Source organism: Amblyraja radiata, chromosome 41 (genome assembly GCF_010909765.2).
Source record: "Amblyraja radiata isolate CabotCenter1 chromosome 41, sAmbRad1.1.pri, whole genome shotgun sequence".
NCBI lineage: Eukaryota > Metazoa > Chordata > Chondrichthyes > Rajiformes > Rajidae > Amblyraja > Amblyraja radiata.
The window spans coordinates 3061149-3083025 of NC_045996.1; the positions used below are offsets into that span (position 1 = coordinate 3061149).

At 42.4% G+C, this 21877-nt stretch overlaps 1 protein-coding gene across 7 annotated transcripts in view; it reads right to left on the reverse strand.

The window, feature by feature from the left end:
- ryr1 (ryanodine receptor 1) overlaps positions 1 to 21877 on the reverse strand; it is a 604017-nt gene that overhangs the window by 396799 nt on the left and 185341 nt on the right. For all 7 annotated transcript variants that reach the window (XM_033014584.1, XM_033014582.1, XM_033014581.1 and 4 more), the window contains 4 exons: positions 19004 to 19365; positions 15235 to 15361; positions 6949 to 7109; positions 5441 to 5603 (listed from right to left, as the gene is read on the reverse strand). In XM_033014584.1, coding sequence (XP_032870475.1) covers positions 5441 to 5603; positions 6949 to 7109; positions 15235 to 15361; positions 19004 to 19365 — 813 coding nt within the window. The remainder of the gene's footprint in view (positions 1 to 5440; positions 5604 to 6948; positions 7110 to 15234; positions 15362 to 19003; positions 19366 to 21877) is intronic.

Sequence of the window (21877 nt, forward strand, 5' to 3'; positions counted from 1 at the left end):
ACCAAGAATCTCCACTATTCAGGCCATGTTATCTAGCCTCTACTACCATCGGGCAGAAGGTCAACAAGTATGAAGTCTCACACTGTCAGGAGCAGCTACTTTCCTACAACCATCAATTACTGACAACGGAACAATGAAATTCTTACTCGCTGCAGCATAACAGGCCTGTAAACACAATGCACATAGATAATAAATAAAAATGCAATAAATTCAACTGTAGATGTCCAAAGCAATGCAGTGACTGATGAACATGGCTAAAATGTTGGTTGACGTACAAAGAACACAAATTAATAAGAACATGCAGCGGAAATATTGATATATCTATTCGCACCCCAGGTAGACCACTTATGGAACATTGTGAAGCTCTGGACCTCCACTTTAGAAATAATATACTGATTGTAGGGATTAGCAGAGAATTGATGGGGCTAGTTCATTAAAAAAAATGTTAACTGCTTGAAAACAAGTCTGCTGAACACAGTGACAAAGAACAGCTTGTGAACTCAAGGTTACAACTGACAAAAGCCTGGGCAGAAACTGAACAATAATCCCTTCATGGTACAATTATCCCTTCATGATTGTACCATGATTGCATGATTAGATGATTGATGATCCTAATCATCCTATATATATATATATGTGTGTGTGTGTGCTTGTGTGTGTGTGTGTCTCTTTCTCTCTCTCTCTCTCTCTCTATATATATATATATATATATATAGATAGAGAGAGAGAGAGACACACACGAGCACACGCGCACACACAAACACACACGCATATATATATATATATAGGATGATTAGGATCATCAATCATATATATTATATACAAGGCTCTCGCTTAACTTCTTTTCCCTGTTGCCAGCCGGGCAACCTTGGCAGCTTTTTAGATTGCCAAATGACAGTTTAGGTGGTCATTTAAGATGGCTTGCATGACGTGTGCTCGGACGAAGTGCGTAGTTACCAGTCGGAATTATGCTCAATGAAGCATTCACATATTATTTCTGCTTCAAATAAAGTCACAAACTAACATATTCACCATTCAAGACATGATATATACCATAATGACATGCAGCAAAATTATAATACAGTATCTCAACTCTTTTTACACATTGCAATTAATGCAATTTCTATTATTTCTTTCCACTTCCAAACAAAAATGTGGTTGGATTATTCAGCGTCTGATCAACCTGTGTCAATAAATCCTGGACCTTAATAACATATATGTTTAACCATGCACACTACAGATTGATGCAAGCATGTTTTCTGTGAAGGACTGAAAATTATCATGACATGGCCATAGCATGTGTCGTTATTGCTATTGGTACAGAAACACTCTCGCTTCCCACATAGTAAAGAGTAGTAAAACGGGTCCTTTTCAGAATGGCAGGCAGTGACGTGGGGTACCGCAAGGCTCAGTGCTGGGACCCCAGCTATTTACAATATATATTAATGATTTGGACGAGGGAATTGAATGCAACATCTCCAAGTTTGTGGATGACACGAAGCTGGGGGGCAGTGTTAGCTGTGAGGAGGGTGCTAGGAGGCTTCAAGGTGACTTGGATAGGCTGGGTGAGTGGGCAAATACATGGCAGATGCAGTATAATGTGGATAAATGTGAGGTTATCCACTTTGGTGGCAAAAACAGGAAAGTAGACTATTATCTGAATGGTGGCCGGTTAGGAAAAGAGGAGATACAACGAGACCTGGGTGTCATGGTACACCAGTCATTGAAAGTAGGCATGCAGGTGCAGCAGGCAGTGAAGAAAACGAACAGTATGTTAGCATTCATAGCAAAAGGATTTGAGTATAGGAGCAGGGAGGTTCTACTGCAGTTGTACAGGGTCTTGGTGAGACCACACCTGGAGTATTGCGTTCAGTTTTGGTTTCCAAGTCTGAGGAAAGACATTCTTGCCATAGAGGGAGTACAAAGAAGGTTCACCAGACTGATTCCTGGGATGTCAGGACTTTCATATGAAGAAAGACTGGAGAGACTCAGCTTGTACTCGCTAGAATTTAGAAGATTGAGGGGGGATCTTATAGAAACTTCTTGAGGGGTTGGACAGGCTAGATGCAGGAAGATTGTTCCCGATGTTGGGGAAGTCCAGAACAAGGGGTCACAGTTTAAGGATAAAGGGGAAATCCTTTAGGACCGAGATGAGAAAAACATTTTTCACACAGAGTGGTGAACCTCTGGAACTCTCTGCCACAGAAGGTAGTTGAGACCAGTTCATTGGCTATATTTAAGAAGGAGTTAGATGTGGCCCTTGTGGCTAAAGGGATCAGGGGGTATGGAGAGAAGGCAGGTACGGGATACTGAGTTGGATGATCAGCCATGATCATATTGAATGGCGGTGCAGGCTCGAAGGGCCGAATGGCCCTCCTGCACCTATTTTCTATGTTTCTATAATTTATCCACAACAAAATATACAGGTTGCAAGGAATTTTCTAAAGGCATTTTATGATAATAGCTGTTAAAACTCATTATGCCCATCTGACAGGTTAAACATTACACTAACTAACAAGAGATGGCCAAAGGACATAAATGCAGCAAATGTTCTTTTGGTAATATATTTAGGGGAACGGGGAGGGGGAGGGGGGGGGGGGGGGGGGGGGGGGGGGGGGGGGGGAGGGTGTCAGCGCTCCTTGAACAACACCTGTCAGGCACAGAAATCGCAATCAAAATATAGAGGGGACCGCGGACAGAATATCTTGGCGGCGGCGCGCGCATGCGCACACTCACACACACGCGCGAGAATTCAGAGGCCCCGTGAACGGTAAATTCAACTCAACCCAGCGCTAAATGCAGCTGAACTCTGCCTGTCTCGCCGACAGCCCTGTCTCAATCCAGACAGGGACAGGCACAGTTGAGCTGGGTCTAGCGCTGCTTCTCTGCATTGGCTGTGGGCCTCGGGGCACGGCTCCCGTCTGACTCCCGACGCCTCTGGCCACCCGCGGGTGGGGACGGGGATGGTCCAGTGGCGGTTCAGCAGCGATTGCAGTGCCGGAGACCGGGATCGATCCTGGCTGCGGTGCAGGGCTGCCGAGAGTGTTTTGGCACGTCTCCCTCCGCCTCTGAACGACACCTCCCTCTTCTAAGGGTTTGTTTTGAAAGCGGAGTGGCAGTAGCGGCCGCTAACAGGCCGGGCGGGGTGCTGGAGCAGGAGGAGATGGAGCCGGCGCCGCTGCTACTGTGCTCCGACCCTCCGTCACACCACACTTAGCATCTTTCCCACAACCGTCGCTCCGCTATAAGATCTTTGCCCACAACCGTCGCTGACACAAAACGTCACGCTGCCGGACCCGCGGAGTTACAGTTTTTTTGTGTCTAACTTCGGTATAAACCAAGTTGCCAAGCCGGGCAAAATGACTCGCCGTTTAGGTTGCCCGGCAGCACTTTGAGTGGTCAGGGGCACCCGGGCAACCGTTAATTTCGAGCCCTGATATATGTCTGTAAGTTCTGTTCAGTCTTCTAGTTGTAATTCCATAGTTTTTTTTTTGTTAATAATAATAATATTTTGGAGCGCAGAAGGTTAAGGGGGGACTTGATAGAGGCCTTTAAAATGATGAGAGGGATAGACAGAGTTGACGTGGATAAGCTTTTCCCATTGAGAGTAGGGAAGATTCAAACAAGAGGACATGACTTGAGAATTAAGGGACAGAAGTTTAGGGGTAACACGAGGGGGAACTTCTTTACTCAGAGAGTGGTAGTTGTGTGGAATGAGCTTCCAGTGGAAGTGGTGGAGGCAGGTTTGATTTTATCATTTAAAAATAAATTGGATAGGTATATGGACGGGAAAGGAATGGAGGGTTATGGTCTGAGTGCAGGTAGATGGGACTAGGGGAGAATAAGTGTTCGGCACGGACTAGAAGGGCCGAGTTGGCCTGTTTCCGTGCTGTAATTGTTATATGGTTATATGGTTAATATGTTTATTTTCTAGTTAATGTGGGTTAAGATCTTTTAATGCTTTGCTCTGATGCCGTATAACAATTGCGCCCAAATAAAAATGTTTAAATGTTACAACTGCACTCGACAAATCATTGAGAATTCAGTGATCCTACAGTGGTCTTGAAAGGAAGTGCAGTGCAGACTTTCCAGAATGTTAACAAGGGGACGAACAATTCAAAAACATTATATAAGTAGAAACCATGGAATAATAAAGGTGAATTGAATACTTTTTTAGTTTAGCGATACAGTGTGGAAACAGGCCCTTCAGGCCGGCCCACCAAGTCCGCACCGATCCCCGCACATTAACACTACCCTACACACACTAGGGACAATTTTACATTTATACCAAGCCATTTAACCTGCAAACCTGTTTGTCTTTGGAGTGTGGGAGGAAACCGAAGATCTTGGGGAAAAAACCCACGTAGGTAACGGGAGAATGTACAAACTCCGTACAGATAGCACCCATAGTTAGGATTGAATCCAGGTCTCTGGCAAGCCTCCGTGCCATATAATGTAATTATAAAATTGAAAGCAATTGATAGGGCATACAGCAATAAATAATTCTAATCATGCGTGACACTAAGGGAAAGGAAAGGAAATGTGAAATTATAATTATGCCATTCAAAAGACAAGACTTGCTTAAAAAGGATTAAAAACTGCAGTACTCTTCCCATAAATACAAACAATTTTATGTTACAGATCAATAAATTTTAGCTAAAGCCAAGAGACTGTAGACATGATAATCAAGTGCAAAACACAAACTGATTGAGGAACTCAGTGGGTCAAGGAGCATCTGAAGAGGCTGTGGGATGGTCGACTTTTCAGGTTACAACCTGCATCAGGTCGCGTTTTAGACAGACAAAGGCATAAAACAAAAGGGCCTGTCCCACTTGGCTGTCATTTCCACTTAATTTACGCGTCATATGTAAAATAGGTTGACGCGACATCACGCGAAAATCACGCGTTATCATGCCGTCTGGTGCGCGACATCATTAGAATACCGTGCGGCGCGTGACGGCGCATGGTTACTCACGGTGACGTAACCACGCGATACACGTGAGACGTCGGGACGCCAGTGTGCGACGCCAATGTGTCAGCGTGCGTACACAATGCGTCAGCGTGCGTACGCGATACGTCACGCAGGTGGCGAGCGAGGATTTCATGCAGCACGAAATCCTGGAGTGCCGCGAGATACCGCGCGCAACTCCACACTCTTCCACGCCTCTCCATGCGCCCGTCCCGCGCTACCCACACGCTACCCGTGCGTCACAACGCGACGACCACATTTTTGGAGGTCGCGTAAATGGCGCGCAAATGACGGCCAAGTGGGACAGGCCCTAAAGGCATTGCAGGAAAGGTGGATATATGTGCAAGCCGAATAGTCAGTGACCTCCACTTACCTGCTTCTGCCCCAATGTTTCCATTCATGCATTTCCTGCTCTGAGTAAAATACTGGAATTAAATTTCTTATTTATTGTTAACAAGTCATGGAAAGTACCTGGTAATAGGTGTTAATGTCTTTTCCATTCGCTGTGAAAGTCATGAGGCCAGTCGCCAAATCAACAAGACACCCAATCTCCAGGTCGACATTACTCCGGCTCGGTTGTGAGCTGTTACTAAATTCACCTCCCCAGACCATGTAACAATTACTGCGCTTCATACTGTAGGTACAGCAAAAGATTTTAACAGTACACAGCACCTTGAACTTGTCAAAAATTAGAATAGCGTCTTACACTATATGCAAATTCTATACTTAATTAGAAGCAAGCCTATTCATTTATTGTTATAATATGTACGCAGTACCAAAAACTCCTCGTAAGTGAGGACCAATACCATTCACAACTTGTCTTACCAAATGTTTTAAAGTACAATGACATAAAATGAAAAAAACCTGCATGAATGTGAAAATGTTTTTAAATGATGCACACTGTGATAAGAAAATATGAACAATCCTACATAAAATCAGTCAAAAACTAAATGAGGGATAGTCACCATGACTTTGGAGATGGGAAATCATGTCCCACTGATTTGACTGAAGCTTCTGAAGAGGTGATCAAGATGAGTGTAGAGGGTAGTGCAATATAACATGTCTACATAGAAGTTGAGATGTTATGGTACAGTTGTGGCCTGTTTCCATGCTGTATGACTCTATGAGTTTGGCAGGCTGGGGATTATTTCCTTGGAGTGCAGAACTATGAGGGGTGATCTTAGTTGAGAAGGTAGTTGAGGTAGGTACTGTAACAACAATTCAAAATATACTTGGATAGGTACATGGATAGGAAAGGTTTAGTGGGAAATGGGACAAATGCAGGCATGTGGGACTAGTGTTGATGGGGTATCTTGGTTGACATGGGCAAGTTAAGGTGGTGTGCTTGTTTCCATGCTTTATGACTCTATAACAGTTAGTTTGAAGAAGACACCCAACCGGAAACATTGCCTACCCATCTTCTCCAGAGATCTTGCCTGACATGCTGAGATACGCCAACCAACATTTTTTTGTCTACCAGCATTTACAGTTCCTCGTGTCTAACTAACTTGGCTTATAGTTGACAAGACAGTTGGCAAAGAAATGGCCAAATCTGCATATATTATACAGAACATTTCAATGGAATTCATCAATTTTGAACTGTAGATTTACAAAGTTGCTGAATATTTTTTTTTTAAACAGTGAAAAATAAGCAATTTCTACACACCATTCAGATATTATCTTTGAATCTTTTAGTTGATTAAATTTAATCGGAATTGTTATGTAGTTTGTGTTACTAATCAATGTATGTTACTAAAAAGGCCTATGCCATCTGATATAAAATTTGCAAATAGAGCAATGAGAATAGAAAAATCAATTCCAGTTTTAATTTGTAAAATATTTCTCCATATTAGTAAAATAAAATGATAATGAAAATTCATAATTTACGTACAGCTCATCGTTTGTTTACAAAAAAGAAACAGTGTATTGGTAATTTGTAGTCAGCGGATGTAAAATCTCAACTGTGTTAGCTCTGTTACCTGTCATGGACTTTTCCTTGGTCATCTCCCACAGAAACCGTGACAGTGCGAACTTTGGATAAATCGAAGTTGCCATCATATTGGTGAAAATCTGGGGTCACCCAGCCAACCCACACACCACTTGGTTCTTGCCCAGCATATATCCTTACGGAATAGTAATACTGTCAAAATAAAACACCAAATTACTAACCACTTGGATAATAAGAATACATGTCAAGCTGTTGATCATTGACTCCAATGTGGCGTTCAACACCATCATCCCCTTCAAATTGTTACCAACCTCAGAGAACTGTCTCTGCCCAACCCTTTGCAACTGGATCCTCAACTTCCTCATCAATAGACCAGTCAGTACAGAAATGGTTACACACTTCCTCTTCGATAACCATCAACACAATGACACCGCAAGGCAGTGCTCAGTCCCCTACTCTACTCCCTCTATACCCATGATTGTTTAGCCAGAGATAGTTGCACCTCAATCTCTAGATTCGCAGACAGTTTTTTGGACAAATTACGGGTAACCATGAGTCAGAGTATAGGAGGGAACAATAACCTTGCTCTCAATGTCAGTAACAATAAGGAGCAGATTGTTGATTTTAGAAGAGGAAGGCCAAGGATCCATGAACCTGTCTTCATCGTAGGGTCAGTAGTGGAGAGAGTCAACACCTTCAAGTTCCTGGATGTGCATATCTCTGGAGACTTGCCAGGGCCCCAACACATTTAATTACTCATAAAGAAAGCCCATCAATGCCTCTACTTCCTTACTAATTCTACTTGATTCACTTGACTCTTGACATCCTTGATATCCTGGTGAATCTCCCCTGTGCCCTGCTCCAGCACAATCGCGTTTCTTCTAGAACATGGCTAACAGAACTGTGCACAGTATTCCAATTGTGGCTTAACCAATATTTTATAAAGTAGTGCACGATGACCTCCCTACTTTTATATTCCATGTGCCGATTCATGAAGGCATATACATGAAGCACAGCTTCTTCATCAGAAACACGAGACTGCAGATGCTGGAATCTTGAGCAAATTACAAAGTACTGGAGGTACTCAGTGAGTGAGGCAGCATCAATCAATCAATCTGTGGAGGGAATGGACAGACAACGTAGCAGGTCAGGACCTTTCGGGTCAATCAGAAGAAGGGTCCTGACTCAAAACATTATCTGTCCATTCCCTCCACAGACGCCGTCTGACCCGCAGAGTTACCTGCTTTTTGCTTATCTTCTTCAACACCGTATCTATCAGTGCTGCCATCCCCTGGGATCCATACATGTGTACACCAAGGTTACTCAATATTCCTAAGTCCCTACCTTCATTATGTATGGCTTACTCTTGGAATGTTTCAGAAAGTTCTTAGGCTGAGCTGACTAACCTGTTTTTGTGCTATACACATCTGGATTCTTAATTATGGAATGTAGAGTAGGTACATAGAACGGTACAGCACAGGACCGGCCCCTTCGGCCCACAATATTTGTGCCCCTCTATTCCCTGCAGTTCCATGTGCCTATCAAAAAGCCTCTTAAACAGCACTATCATATCTGCCTCCACCATCACCCTTGGCAATGCGTTCCAGGCCTTCACCACTCTCTGTAAAAAGACTTGCCCCGAACATCTCTATAATACTAAACTCTTTATCTTGTTTGTTGCTGTGTGTAGGTATGTTGCAAAGCCTACCTGAAGCGTCGTTGAAGATCTGCTGCTGAGGGTGTGCGCGATTTTGGCGCCGTTTAGAGGGGGCGGGTTTAAAACGCGATTTTCTCTAAGCTGTTCCAATCGAAAATGTTCAGCCTAGTTAATTATTAACGAAAAATCGCTGGAAGACCCCGTCGCAAAAGCTATTATTAGGTTTAAAGGCCTTGAATAATAGTTATAGTAGTTTAAAAATCAATCTCTAAACCCGCGACCGCCAGCAACCGCAGGGTCTCATAAAGCAAATAGCAGAAGTTAGGTTGTATATTTTTACATTAAAAAGGGCTTCTAAAGATCCCTTTATACTAAGTTTAATATTGCGAGTAGCTCAATTTGGGCCCATTATATCGCGCAGTATTTTTCTCGGCATTTGGGGCACAAATCTACCGCAATGTGAACGTTCTAAACCAGCGCGTTCCACAGGGACCCACTGGAAAGCTGATTTAAATGGGCATTTATTTACAGCAATTAAACACTAAATTCCTTCCATTTGGCCTATAAATTAATGTAAATGAGATTTAAAAATCATGTTTTATTGTGAATTATTTGTGAATATTATTTGGACATTTAGGCTATTTAAAAATGTTAATCATTTATTAAGAAATGGATAGATGTTTAGATCTATTAATTGAAGTCTGAAATTATCTACAATTAGGTAACTAACTAATTATATGCTTTAATTTCAGGTCATCCAAGTAAGATTATTTTATATTTGTTTCAGAATGCTTCAATCTATGATAACTGAAAATTTCATTCAGTTCTCTTAATTTTTAAGAAAGTTATGGGCTTTTGACTGTTCACGATCACAGCTTTTTTGTTATGTCCATAGAAAATCAATAGGGAACAAGATGCTCATTTCCCAGTATGAAAATGGCCATAACTTTTTAAATACTTGAGATATGAAAGTGAATTAGGTGTCAAATTAAACTTATTTTTATGCTTTATCTGATGGGATAAATTACAGACTTGATTTTTAAAATCTCAAAATTTTGTAACATTGCTACTGTGTGTGTGTGTGTGTGTGTGTGTGTGTGTGTGTGTGTGTGTGTGTGTGTGTGTGTGTGTGTGTGTGTGTGTGTGTGTGTGTGTGTGTGTGTGTGTGTGTGTGTGTGAGAGTGTTTCTGGTTAATTTTCCTATTTTCTTCAAAGCGCTAGGCCACAGCCTTCCCCATTTCACACATCCGACTCACATTTTCCCCGTCGAGGCGATAAACATCCGAAAAAGAAGCCGCGGCTGAGCTGACGGGCCATGTACGAGAACCAGGCACTGGCGCTGCTCTATGACCTGGGTAAGTCCCGGGGCAGGGAATTGGAGGGAAGAATAAAATTGACTTTGACTTTCGGAAGAGGATGAGGAAAATGAGGTGGTAGGAGTAGGTATGTTGCAAAGCCTACCTGAAGCGTCGCTGAAAATCTGTCGCTGCAGGTGTGCGCGATTTTGGCGCCGTTTAGAGGGGGGCGGGTTTAAAACGCGATTTTCTCTAGGCTGTTCAAAGCGAAGATCTTCAGCCTAATTAATTATTAACGAAAAATCGCTGGAAGACCCCGTCGCAAAAGCTATTATTAGTTTTAAAGGCCTCATATAATAGTTATAGTAGTTTAAAAATCAATCTCTAAACCCGCGACCACCAGCAACCGCAGGGTCTCATAAAGCAGACAACTGAAGGTAGGCTGTATATTTTTACATTAAAAAGGGCTTCTTATGATCCCTTTATACAAAGTTTAATATTGCGAGTAGCTCATTTTGGGCCCATTATATCCCGCAGTATTTTTCTGGGCATTTGGGGGCACAAATCTACCGCAATGTGAACGTTCTAAACCAGCGCGTTCCACAGGGACCCACTGGAAAGCTGATTTAAAATGGGCATTTATTTACAGCAATTGAACACTGAATTCCTTCCATTTGGCCTATAAATTAATGTAAATGAGATTTAAAAATCATGTTTCATTGTGAATTATTTGTGAATATTATTTGGACATTTAGGCTATTTAAAAATGTTAATCATTTATTAAGAAATGGATAGATGTTTAGATCTAGTAATTGAAGTCTGAAATTAGCTACAATTAGGTAACTAACTAATTATATGCTTTAATTTCAGGTCATCCAAGTAAGATTATTTTATATTTGTTTCAGAATGCTTCAATCTATGATAACTGAAAATTTCATTCAGTTCTCTTAATTTTTAAGAAAGTTATGGGCTTTTGACTGTTCAGGATCACAGCTTTTTTGTTATGTCCATAGAAAATCAATAGGGAACAAGATGCTCATTTCCGAGTATGAAAATGGCCATAACTTTTTAAATACTTGAGATATGAAAGTGAATTAGGTGTCAAATTAAACTTATTTTTATGCTTTATCTGATGGGATAAATTGCAGACTTGATTTTTTAAATCTCAAAATTTTGTAACATTGCTAGTAGGAGTGGGGTGGTAGAAGGAGATGGGGGAGGGAGGTCCCCCCTCCCTATCTACCCTCACTCCCACCCTCACTACCCCCTCCCTCTCTTCCCCTCTCCCTCTCCACCCCCATTCCCCTCCCCTCCCTCTCTACCCCCCTCTCTAGCCCCCCCCCCCCCCCTCCCTCTCTATCCTCCTCCCTCTAGGGATTGAAAAGGGAGGGTGAAGAGGAGGAAGGAGTGCTGGGGGATGAGGAGAAATGAGCCATGCCTGCGCAGTTGGGGGCTATACGTGAGTGGTGCAGTATTGCGTTGGGGGAACGGCTTGCGTTGGGGGAACGGGTGAGTGGTGGAATCTTGCGCTGGGGAGCAGACCGAACGGGTCTGCACTTGGTCTAGTCTCCATTAAACCTTTCCTATCTCACCTTATAGATATAGCTGTCTAACCTATTTATGCCTCTCATAATTTTATATACTCAATCAAGTCTCCCCTCAACCTCCGACTTCCCAGAGTAAACAATCCAAGGCTATCCAACCTCTCCCTTTAGCTGAAGCCTCCAATCAAGACAGCATTCTGGTAAACCTTCACTGCACCCTCTCCAAACCCTCCACATATTTCATAGTAAACCTAGCAATTTGTTAGTTTGACGTCAGTGGTGGGCAAATTAATGGAAAGGATACTTAGAGATAATATATATAAGCATCTGGATAAACAGGGTCTGATTAGGAACAGTCAACATGGATTTGTGCCAGGAAGGTCATGTTTGACTAATCTTCTGTCTAATCCTAATTTTTTGAAGAGAAATTGATGAGGGTAAAGCAGTGGATGTTGTATATATGGACTTCAGTAAGGCCTTTGACAAGGTTCCTCACGGAAGGTTGGTTAAGAAGGTTCAATTGTTGGGTATTAATGGTGGAGTAGCAAGATGGATTCAACAGTGGCTGAATGGGAGATGCCAGAGAGTAATGGTGGATGGTTGTTTGTCAGGTTGGAGGCCAGTGACTAGTGGGGTGCCACAGGGATCTGTGTTGGGTCCACTGTTGTTTGTCATGTACATCAATGATCTGGATGATGGTGTGGTAAATTGGATTAGTAAGTATGCAGATGATACTAAGATAGGTGGGGTTGTGGATAATTAAGTAGATTTTCAAAGTCTACAGAGAGATGTATGCCAGTTGGAAGAGTGGGCTGAAAGATGGCAGATGGAGTTTAATGCTGATAAGTGTGAGGTGCTACATCTTGGCAGGACAAATCAAAATAGGACGTACATGGTAAATGGTAGGGAATTGAAGAATGCAGGTGAACAGAGGGATCTGGGAATAACTGTGCACAGTTCCCTGAAAGTGGAATCTCATGTAGATAGGGTGGTAAAGAAAGCTTTTGGTGTGCTGGCCTTTATAAATCAGAGCATTGAGTATAGAAGTTGGGATGTAATGTTAAAATTGTACAAGGCATTGGTGAGGCCAACTCTGGAGTATGGTGTACAATTTTGGTCGCCTAATTATAGGAAGGATGTCAACAAAATAGAGAGAGTACAGAGGCGATTTACCAGAATGTTGCCTGGGTTTCAGCAGCTAAGTTACAGAGAAAGGTTGAACAAGTTAGGGCTATATTCTTTAGAGCGCAGAAGGTTAAGGACTTGATAGAGGTCTTTAAAATGATGAGAGGGATAGACAGAGTTGACGTGGATAAGCTTTTCCCACTGAGAGTAGGGAAGATTCAAACAAGGGGACATGACTTGAGAATTAAGGGACAGAAGTTTAGAGGTAACATGAGGGGGAACTTCTTTACTCAGAGAGTGATGGCTGTGTGGAATGAGCTTCCGGTGAAGGTGGTGGAGGCAGGTTCGTTTTTATCATTTAAAAATAAATTGGATAGTTATATGGACGGGAAAGGAATAGAGGGTTATGGTCTGAGTGCAGGTATATGGGACTAGGGGAGAATACGTGTTCGGCACGGACTAGAAGGGTCGAGATGGCGTGTTTCCGTGCTGTAATTGTTATATGGTTATATGTAATAGGGTGACCAGAACAGCATGCCAGACTCCAAATGTAACTATTCAAAGTCCTAGAGAGCTGCATCATAACTTCCTGACTCTTATATCCGGTGCCCCTCGCAATAAAGGCAAGCATAGCACATGTCTCGTTTACCACCCTATCTACTTGTGCTGCTACCTTCAGTGAACTTGGAATCCAAGATCCCTCTGCACATCAATATGGTTAAGGGTCTTGCCATTAACTGTATTCTTGCCCCTTATATCCAACCTCCCAAAGGGCAACACCTTACACTTGCGCGGGTTCAAATCCATCTGCCATTACTCTGCCCATTTTAGTAGCTGATCTATATTCTGCTGTGTCTTCTGATGGCCTTCCTCGCTGTCTACAACTCCAATTTTGATGTTGTCAACAAGCTTATTCAGCAACCCATCTATATTTATGTATATCACAAACAACAGAGGTCCTAGCACAGATCCCTGCAGAATTCGAGTGGTCACATACCTCCAGACAGAAGGCCCTGCAATCTCCTCTCTTGCTTCCCTCAATATCCTGGAATAGATCCCATCAGGTCTCAGGGACTTAATGATCTGCAAGACCCTCTGCAGCACTTTCTTCCTGATTTTAAATTGTCCTAACATATTTGTATTTACCACAGTGATCTCACTTCCCTCCAAGTCCACTTCCTTGGTGAATACTGATGCAAAGTACTAGTTTAGTACCTCTCCTACATCTGCCGACCAAGCATAGATTTATCCTTGAGCGGTTCTACCTTCTCCCTCGTCATAATCTTGTTTTTAACAAATGTCTAAAAAGCCTTAGGATTTTCTGAATACAACTCACCGAAAACATCTTTTGGTCCCCCTAATCTCCCGCTCGAGTTCTTTCCTGCTTGATTCATAATCCTCATAAGGTCTGTTTAATGCCACCTTCTTAAACTTGACATACACTTTATTTCTCTTCCTGACCAAGTTTACAACCTCCTTGGTCATCCAGTTTCTTTACTCGCCATTCTTATACCGTTTCCTTCCTGGAACATGCTGATCCTACACTTTAATCAGCTGGCCTTTAAATTACTCCCACATGTCATCTGTGGACCTACCCAATAAGAACTGCTGGTGGTTAAGAAGGTGTGGTGGAGTCCCAAATGCTGTCAAACTAAAGAACATTTTTCTTAGATTATTGGATCTCAAAGTACAAATTGGAACTTTTTGCAATTCTGTTTATTTAGAAACAGTAAACCCTCATTATAATGGATCATATGGGAGGAATGGTCTCCGTTATTTCTGATTGTCCGTTTTAACCAAATAAGGTATGATCATTGTATGTAATTGAAACAAAAAACATCAGATAATGGTTAATACACAAAAAGACAAAGTGCTGGAGTAACTCAGGACCCTCCTCAGACTGATTCAATCTGCCGAGTTACTCCAACACTTCTGTTGTTTCAATTCAACACTAGGCGTCGACACTGCCAGTCTGCACCAGTGAGCCCTCTTCACCAGTTCTCGTGACTGTTGTAGCGGCGCACATTGTAGCCCCGAGGGACAGCGCTTTCTTCAGGCCGCTGTCAAGAACAACCACTCGGTCACCATGGGGCTCCCTCCCTCCCCTCTACAGCTGCCGCTTCCAAGGTGAAGTATGTTGCCGATTCCAGGGGGAAAAGGAGAAGGCGACGGTGGGGAGAGGGGCGGGTCAAGAGGTCGAGTGGACAGACCAATGGGAGGTGGAAGTGGTTGAGTGAGGAGTGGGCAAAGCCACTGCTGACAGCAAGAAGCAGCAGCAGGTGAGGGGGAGTGAGCCCCATGGTGACCAAGCATTGCCTGCTGGTGGCGGCGGTCTGAAGAAAGCGCTGCTCCCAGGGGCTACAATGTGAGCTGCAAAAACGACTATATCACTGGATCGTGAAGTGGGTGACGAAGGGGTCGCTGGTGAACCTTGCGAGTCGAGGGTGCAGTGGGAAAGTATTGCCAGTTGGAGGTGGATCAGCAAGTACGTACGCTGTATCCAAAATTTGTTGTAAAGGGATCTCTTAAAACGAGCGTTTACTGTATTCATAAATCAGTGATATTCATAAATAATCAAATAATACCTCTCTAAAGTTACTTTGTGATTTTAAGAAAGCTCCACATTCTTAACAGCATAAAACAGAATGAAAATGTAATTGATCTATCATTGTTACTGATTCCAGTTAATGATTTACCGTGGTTGTGTTCAAAATAATTTCTGGATCATCTCTATCATCCGGCACAACATCTTGTATTAAGCGCGGAACAGTTGGTGTAACTGGTGATGGACTAATAAAGGCAGGCTTTTTTTTAAATAAGAACCTAAAATGCAGAAAAAAACTATTAAATTATATATAAATACAGAAAATGCTACAATTATCCTCAGTGTCAGGCAGCTTGTGTGGATCGAGAAAGTTCAGATTTAGGACTTTAAACAGTACTGTAAGCAGGTAAAGATGAGGCAAAACAGGGTTTATGCATGAAAAGCAAGGAAGACTAATCGAGCCAGCTCTGCCATTCACTGTGATCATGGCTATTATTAGACAGAAGGAATCCTCAGAATACTGTCCTTATACGATGGCAACACTTGATCTAATGTGGCATCAAAGATCCTTGGTAAACCTGAAATCAATGACCATCGAGGGGAAAACCCTACAATGGTTGGAGTCATCCATGGTGCATAGGTAGATAATCATGGTGTGAAGGTAAATCATCACAAGCCCAGCGGTACCTCAGGAAAATGTTTCAAACACAACCACCTTCATCAACAACCGCATTTGCAGATGATTACTCAATGTTCATTCCAATTCACACAACTTCTTCTTCTTGCGTATGGTGTGCACAGCCTGAAGTTGTACGAGAACTTGTTCTATTTGATCTTATTTGATTGTGCACGCCGGGTTGATTGCATTCATCGAAACAGGGCGGACCACGTGAAGGTTGCAATCTCCCACCCCCAATTCACACATGCATAGACAACACTCATATTTGGCGCCGTAAAATTGTCAGATAATACTTTTTCTCCAATAACGAGAGTCAATTTAATGGAGAAATTAATGGCATAATCATTGCCGTTTCCATTTAATGGCATAATCATTGCCAAGTCCTACAGCATCAACATTTTAGGGTCATCCTTGAGCCAAAAGTCAACAGGAACAGCAACCGAAGCGACAGTATGAGTGTCTGAGTTTATGGGGAGAAGGCAGGAGAATGGCGTTAGGAGGGAGAGATAGATCAGCCATGATTAAATGGCAGAGTAGACTTGATGGGCCGAATGGCCTAATTCTACTCCTATCACTTATGATCTTATGACAGTAGGTCAGAAGTTGGTTAACCTGCAGAAGTGGCCACGTTTAGACTATTGTGTTCAGTATTGGTCACCCTGCTTGCTATAGGAAAAACGTTGTGAAGCTGGAAAGAATGGACAGAAGATTTACGAGGATGTTGCCAGAATTTGAGGGCCTAATATAGGGAGAGATTGCACAGACTACAACTTTATTCCTTAGAGCACAGGAGGCTGAGGGGTAACCATAAATAGGTGTATAAGATCATGAGGGGAATAGTTAGTGAATGCTCTACTCCTTTATCCAGAGTAGAGGAATCAAGAACCAGAAGACAGGTTTAAGCTGAGTGGAAAGATTTAGTCGGAACCTGAGGGACTTTCAGAAGGTGGTGTATATGGAACAAGCTGCCAGACAAGGTGGTTGAGGCAGGTACAATATTTAGAAGACATTTGGACAAGTCCATGGATAGGAAAGGTTTAGAGGGATATGGGCCAAACGTGGGCAGGTGAAACTAGTGTAGACGGGGCACCTTGGTCATTAAGGGTAAGTCAGGCTGAAGGGCTTGTTTTCACGCTGTATGAATCTGTTATTCTCCTTACCAGTAAGGTTCACAGCAGGAGATAGTTAGTCCCTTGTTATTTGTACCATATATAAATGATTTCTGCTCAAATGTATAATAATAATAATAATATATCTTTTATTGTCATTGCACGTCAGTGCAACGAGATTTAGTGTGCAGCTCCACTGATGTACAAGAAAGGTAAATAAATACAATACATAAATAAACAAGCTGAATTGATTGACGTGACCATCTGAGGGAGACTGTCCAAAGGGGGTGGGTGGGGGGGCACTCATTAGGGCCGGTTCAGAGCCGCTATAGCTCTTGGGATAAAACTGTTCCTGAGTCTGGAGGTTTGGGCGTAGAAGGCCTTGTAACGTCTGCCGGAGGGAAGTAGTTGAAACAGGGGCATGACAAAGAAGTTTGCAAATGGTACTAAAACTGGCCATGTGTTTGAAGTTGAGTAGGAAAGATTTCAACTGATATAAAAAAGTCTAATCAACTGGAAAGTGCCAAGTGGAATTTAAGCCACAGAAGTATGAGGTACTCCATTTGGTGAAGTGTAACAAGGCAGTTGAATATACGAGATAATGAATGTGGGAAACAAAGGAACCTTAGAGTATAACTCCACGTATTCTTAAAAGGTAACATGACAGGTTAATGAGGTAGTTAAAGGGATAAAGACACAGATGAGGCTTTCCAGATGAGAATATTGTTTAGCAAAAATGATTTCCTCTGGGCTGTCATAGATGGATTTCTCGCCCATGTCTCTTCTGTGTCTTGAAGTCCTGCTCTCGCTCCGTCTCCCCAGACAAAACAAAGATGGAGTTTCCCTGGACCTCACCTTTCACACCACCAGCTTCCACATCGAACACATCCTCCTCCAATATTTCCATCACCTCCAACGTGATTCCCCACCACTAATCACATCTTCTCATCTCCACCACTTTTTGCCTCCGCTGAGACAGTTCCCTCCACAACTCCTTGGTTCACTCATCCCTTCCACCCAAACCACCCCCTCTGCAAGTACTTTCCCCTGCAACCACAGGAGATGTAACACCTATCCTTATACCTCCTCCCTCGTGCCCATCTAGGGACCCCAACAGTCCTTCTAGTTGAGACAGAGGTTCACATGCAGTCCTCTAGCCTCATCTACTGCATCCAATGTTCCCAATGTGGGCTCCTGTACGTTAGCGAGACAAAGCTTGGACTTGGCAACTATTCCCCTGATTATTTACACTCGGTCTGCCCAGGCCGACTGGATCTGGATCCCCCTGCCCCACCATTACAATCAGTCTGGTAGAAGGGTCCCGACCTGAAATGTCACCTAACTGTTTCCTCCAGAGATGTTGCCTGACCTGCTAAATTACTTCAGCATTTTGTGTCAATCTTTGCTATAGTTAATATCCTGACTAATGAAGGCTAATATACCAAAGCCTTCTTGACCACCCTAACAATCTGCGACGACACTTCCAAGATAGTATGCACCTGCACTCCTCAATCCCTCTGCCTCACTACACTACCCAGCATCTCTCTCTCATTTTCTGTGCTTTTGCCAAACATAATTATCAAACAAAATGTCACAGGATACCCCATGGGTAGCAATGAAAAATAAGAAACAAATTATCTATTTGGCAATATACATTTTTTCAGTGTTTTTAATGCATTATGCAAAGTCGGAGGGAAACTAAAATCAGGATGCACTTGTTCTAAAAGGGTGCTATATTTTGAACACAAGATCTGTAATGAATAGAATTAGTGGGAAGATGTGATAAAACACATTCATAATGAAGGTGGAATGGGTCTGGAATTCATACCAGAAGCCTCATCATATGTTTTTAAAAATACCTTTTAAAAAGGTATTTGAAGAACTGTGACCAGCTGAACTCTGAATTTAATGCTGGGATTTGAGCCACACATATCAATATGTTCATTGGCCTCCTGCATTGTAATTTTTCAATCATTCGAATCATCCATAATGGTCTAAAGATAATAGAGAATATTTCCTTTGACAATAGAATCCATTATCAAAAAAATAAATGCTGCTGACAACTATAACTGGACTTCTTGTTTATCTCGGCAACCCTTTTGGAATATTCAAACTTCTTTAAAAACACCTACCTGGTTTTGGATTTACTTTTCTCAGAGGAGGAATCTTTCTCATTCTCTGTTTTGGCCAGTTCCTTAGCCGCATCCTTCAAGCCCTCCTTCTCATTGGCAGGGGTTTCGGTTTGAGTTCGACTGGCTGATTTTTTAAGAACTTCAAACTCCGAATCCATATCAATATCTTCAACGTCGTCTTCTGGGATTGTCATTCTGGTTAATGGTGTTGTTCCCGGGGTACATTTGAATGTGTCATGAAACTCAACAGGCATGCTGAGTCGAAAGAACAGCATATCGCTGTTGCTGTTCTGAGACCCAAATGTTTTATGGGAAACCTTCAAGCAAGGAGGGCTGTCAACTGTTCCATCAATTCTTGTAATCTAAGAAAATATGAGCATTTAAATGATTTTACAAGTTGTATTGCACAATTCAAAACAATACTATCTAAATTTTCCTTTGATTTATGTAGTTCTAAGTGCTTGCTGGGGATTATTTTTAAAATTAAATGAGAGTTTCATAAAAAATCCTTTGCTATTAATTGTTGCCACTCAGAACTGAGCTGATCCATTTACTACAATTGCACTGACCAGTCACTATCATGACTTTACACACACATTTCATACTATTTGCACAAATGGATGTAGAACAATGGGGGTTTTTTCAATAATAAAATAGAAACAACAAATATACTGTTCTTAATCAAACTTAATCAAATCCTTTGGACTCAATCTTTCTCTCATTTTTACCCCTCTTTCGCCTATTGATTTAATCTATTCCAAACCCAAAACAAGAAATGTAGAAAGTACTCAGCAAATCAAACATCATAGGTGGGGAGACAAAGAGTCAAAGCTTCCAGTCAAGAATCATTCATTTAAATTGTAAATGTGAAAATAAACTATAAATTTGTAGAGATGGGCAAGAGAGAGAGAATGAATATCTGCAAAATAATGCTGATAAATGTAGTTAAGCTAACATTTACTTTAAATATCGTTGGGCCACAGATGCCCAATCTCTGCATTGAGCCACTTAACATGAAAACAGGCCCTTCAGCCCTCCAAATCTACAACTACCCCAACCAAGATGTCTAAGAGGTTTTCATTGCTTTCTAGAACAGATTTCGATCCAATACCTTCCACCATCATTCTCCTTTACCAAGCTAAACTTTATTTATTTTGGAGAAATCAAATCTTCTTCATCTCTCCTCACTTTTTGCACGTCAAAGGTTTGCAATGGGGGCACACATGGGCACCGGCTATTCATGCATCTTCATTGGCTACATGGAACAGTCCTTGTTTCAGTTTTTACTCAAACCAACTCCTCAGCTCTTTTCATAGTACACTGATGACTGTCCTGCACACTTACAGAACCCAGAATATTCATTATTTTTCCTACTAATTTCCATCTTGGTTTTGCTTTCATATGCTGCACATTTGACTCTTTTCTTCACTTTCTTGACATCTCTATTTCCATCTCAAGATATAAATGAGCAGCCAATGTATTATCAGGATAGGGACTTCCACAGCAATCTGGTGGACTAGACTCTCCCAATCTGAATCCTGCAAAGACACCATTCCTCCCTCACACTTTCTCTGTTACATCCAATGACAGGACTTTCCACATGAGAGCCTTGAGGATGCTTTCCTCTTTCTGAACTATGGCTTTCCCTCTACCATTTGACAGAGATTAAAATACTGTTCTCATCTACTTCTAGCCAGAAGAAAAAAAAATAGCACTCCCCATCTTCACCCACATAATTTCCACCAGCTCCAAAAGGATTCAACTGCCAAATAAATGTAACCCTCCCTACCTCTTCCAGCTTCCTGAAGAGGCCATCCTCTCTGCAATTCTCCTGTTCATTCTTGCATCTCCATGATCCACTTTCTCATGGAACTACATGATATGTGACACCTATCATTTTAACCATCCAGAGCAGCTTTTCCAAGTGAATTAGCATTTCACTTGCACTTCCAAATTAATATACTGCATACAGCACTCAATACGCAGATTGGCTGTTATGCAGAACACTTGCACTCAAGAGTGACACAATCTTCCATTTTGATTTTCTATTCCACTCTGACTTCTTGTTTGGTCAAGGAAGAGCATATTCTCATGCATGTAGATATGTTGAAACCCTTGGGACATTATACCAAATTGAGCTTCTTCTTCTGTCGTGTGTCTTTTAGACCTGCAGCTCCGTTGAGGCGAGCCAGGCCAACGTGTCATCGTCCAGGTCAATCAGACCTCGTTTACCATTCAGTGGCCGGTGTTTGAGGCAACTGGTGACTATGTGCTCCACTGTCTGTGTTGGGTCCCCACACTCGCAGGAGGTGCTGTCCACGAGACCCCACCTCTTCATCGCTACTCCATAGCGTCCGATGCCTGTCCTCAAGCGGTTGTCAACTGCTTTCGGGGCAGGTCCTGGCCAGGGACGTCCATGAGATCATCGATGTAATGGCGTAGCTTAGATGGTTCTGCTGACTTCCACTGGTCTCTCCATCTCGTCTTGACCCAGGCGGTCAGCCGGTGTTGTGCAGAGCAGCTCTTGGGCTTGCGTCAGATGCACGATGAGTGCGCCTCAAGTCACGGCACCCCTTTGCCACGCAAGCCCAAGAGCTGCTCTGAACAACACCAAATTGAACAATTTCACGGTAACCAGGTTTCTTTTTTTCTTTGCATACAGGTGGCTGAACTATAGTTTTGTTTGATTTTCATTTCCTGTCTCTTTCTGCTTGGTTTCAACAATTGTTACATTGACAAATTTGGTCTTTATCCAATTACAGATATTTCTTGTTTGCTCCACCTCTTCCGCTTTACAACTTAACATACTTATTTTGTCACCCCTGAGATCTCTGACCCAAAGGTCTAATTCTATTTCTCCCTCCATTGATGCTT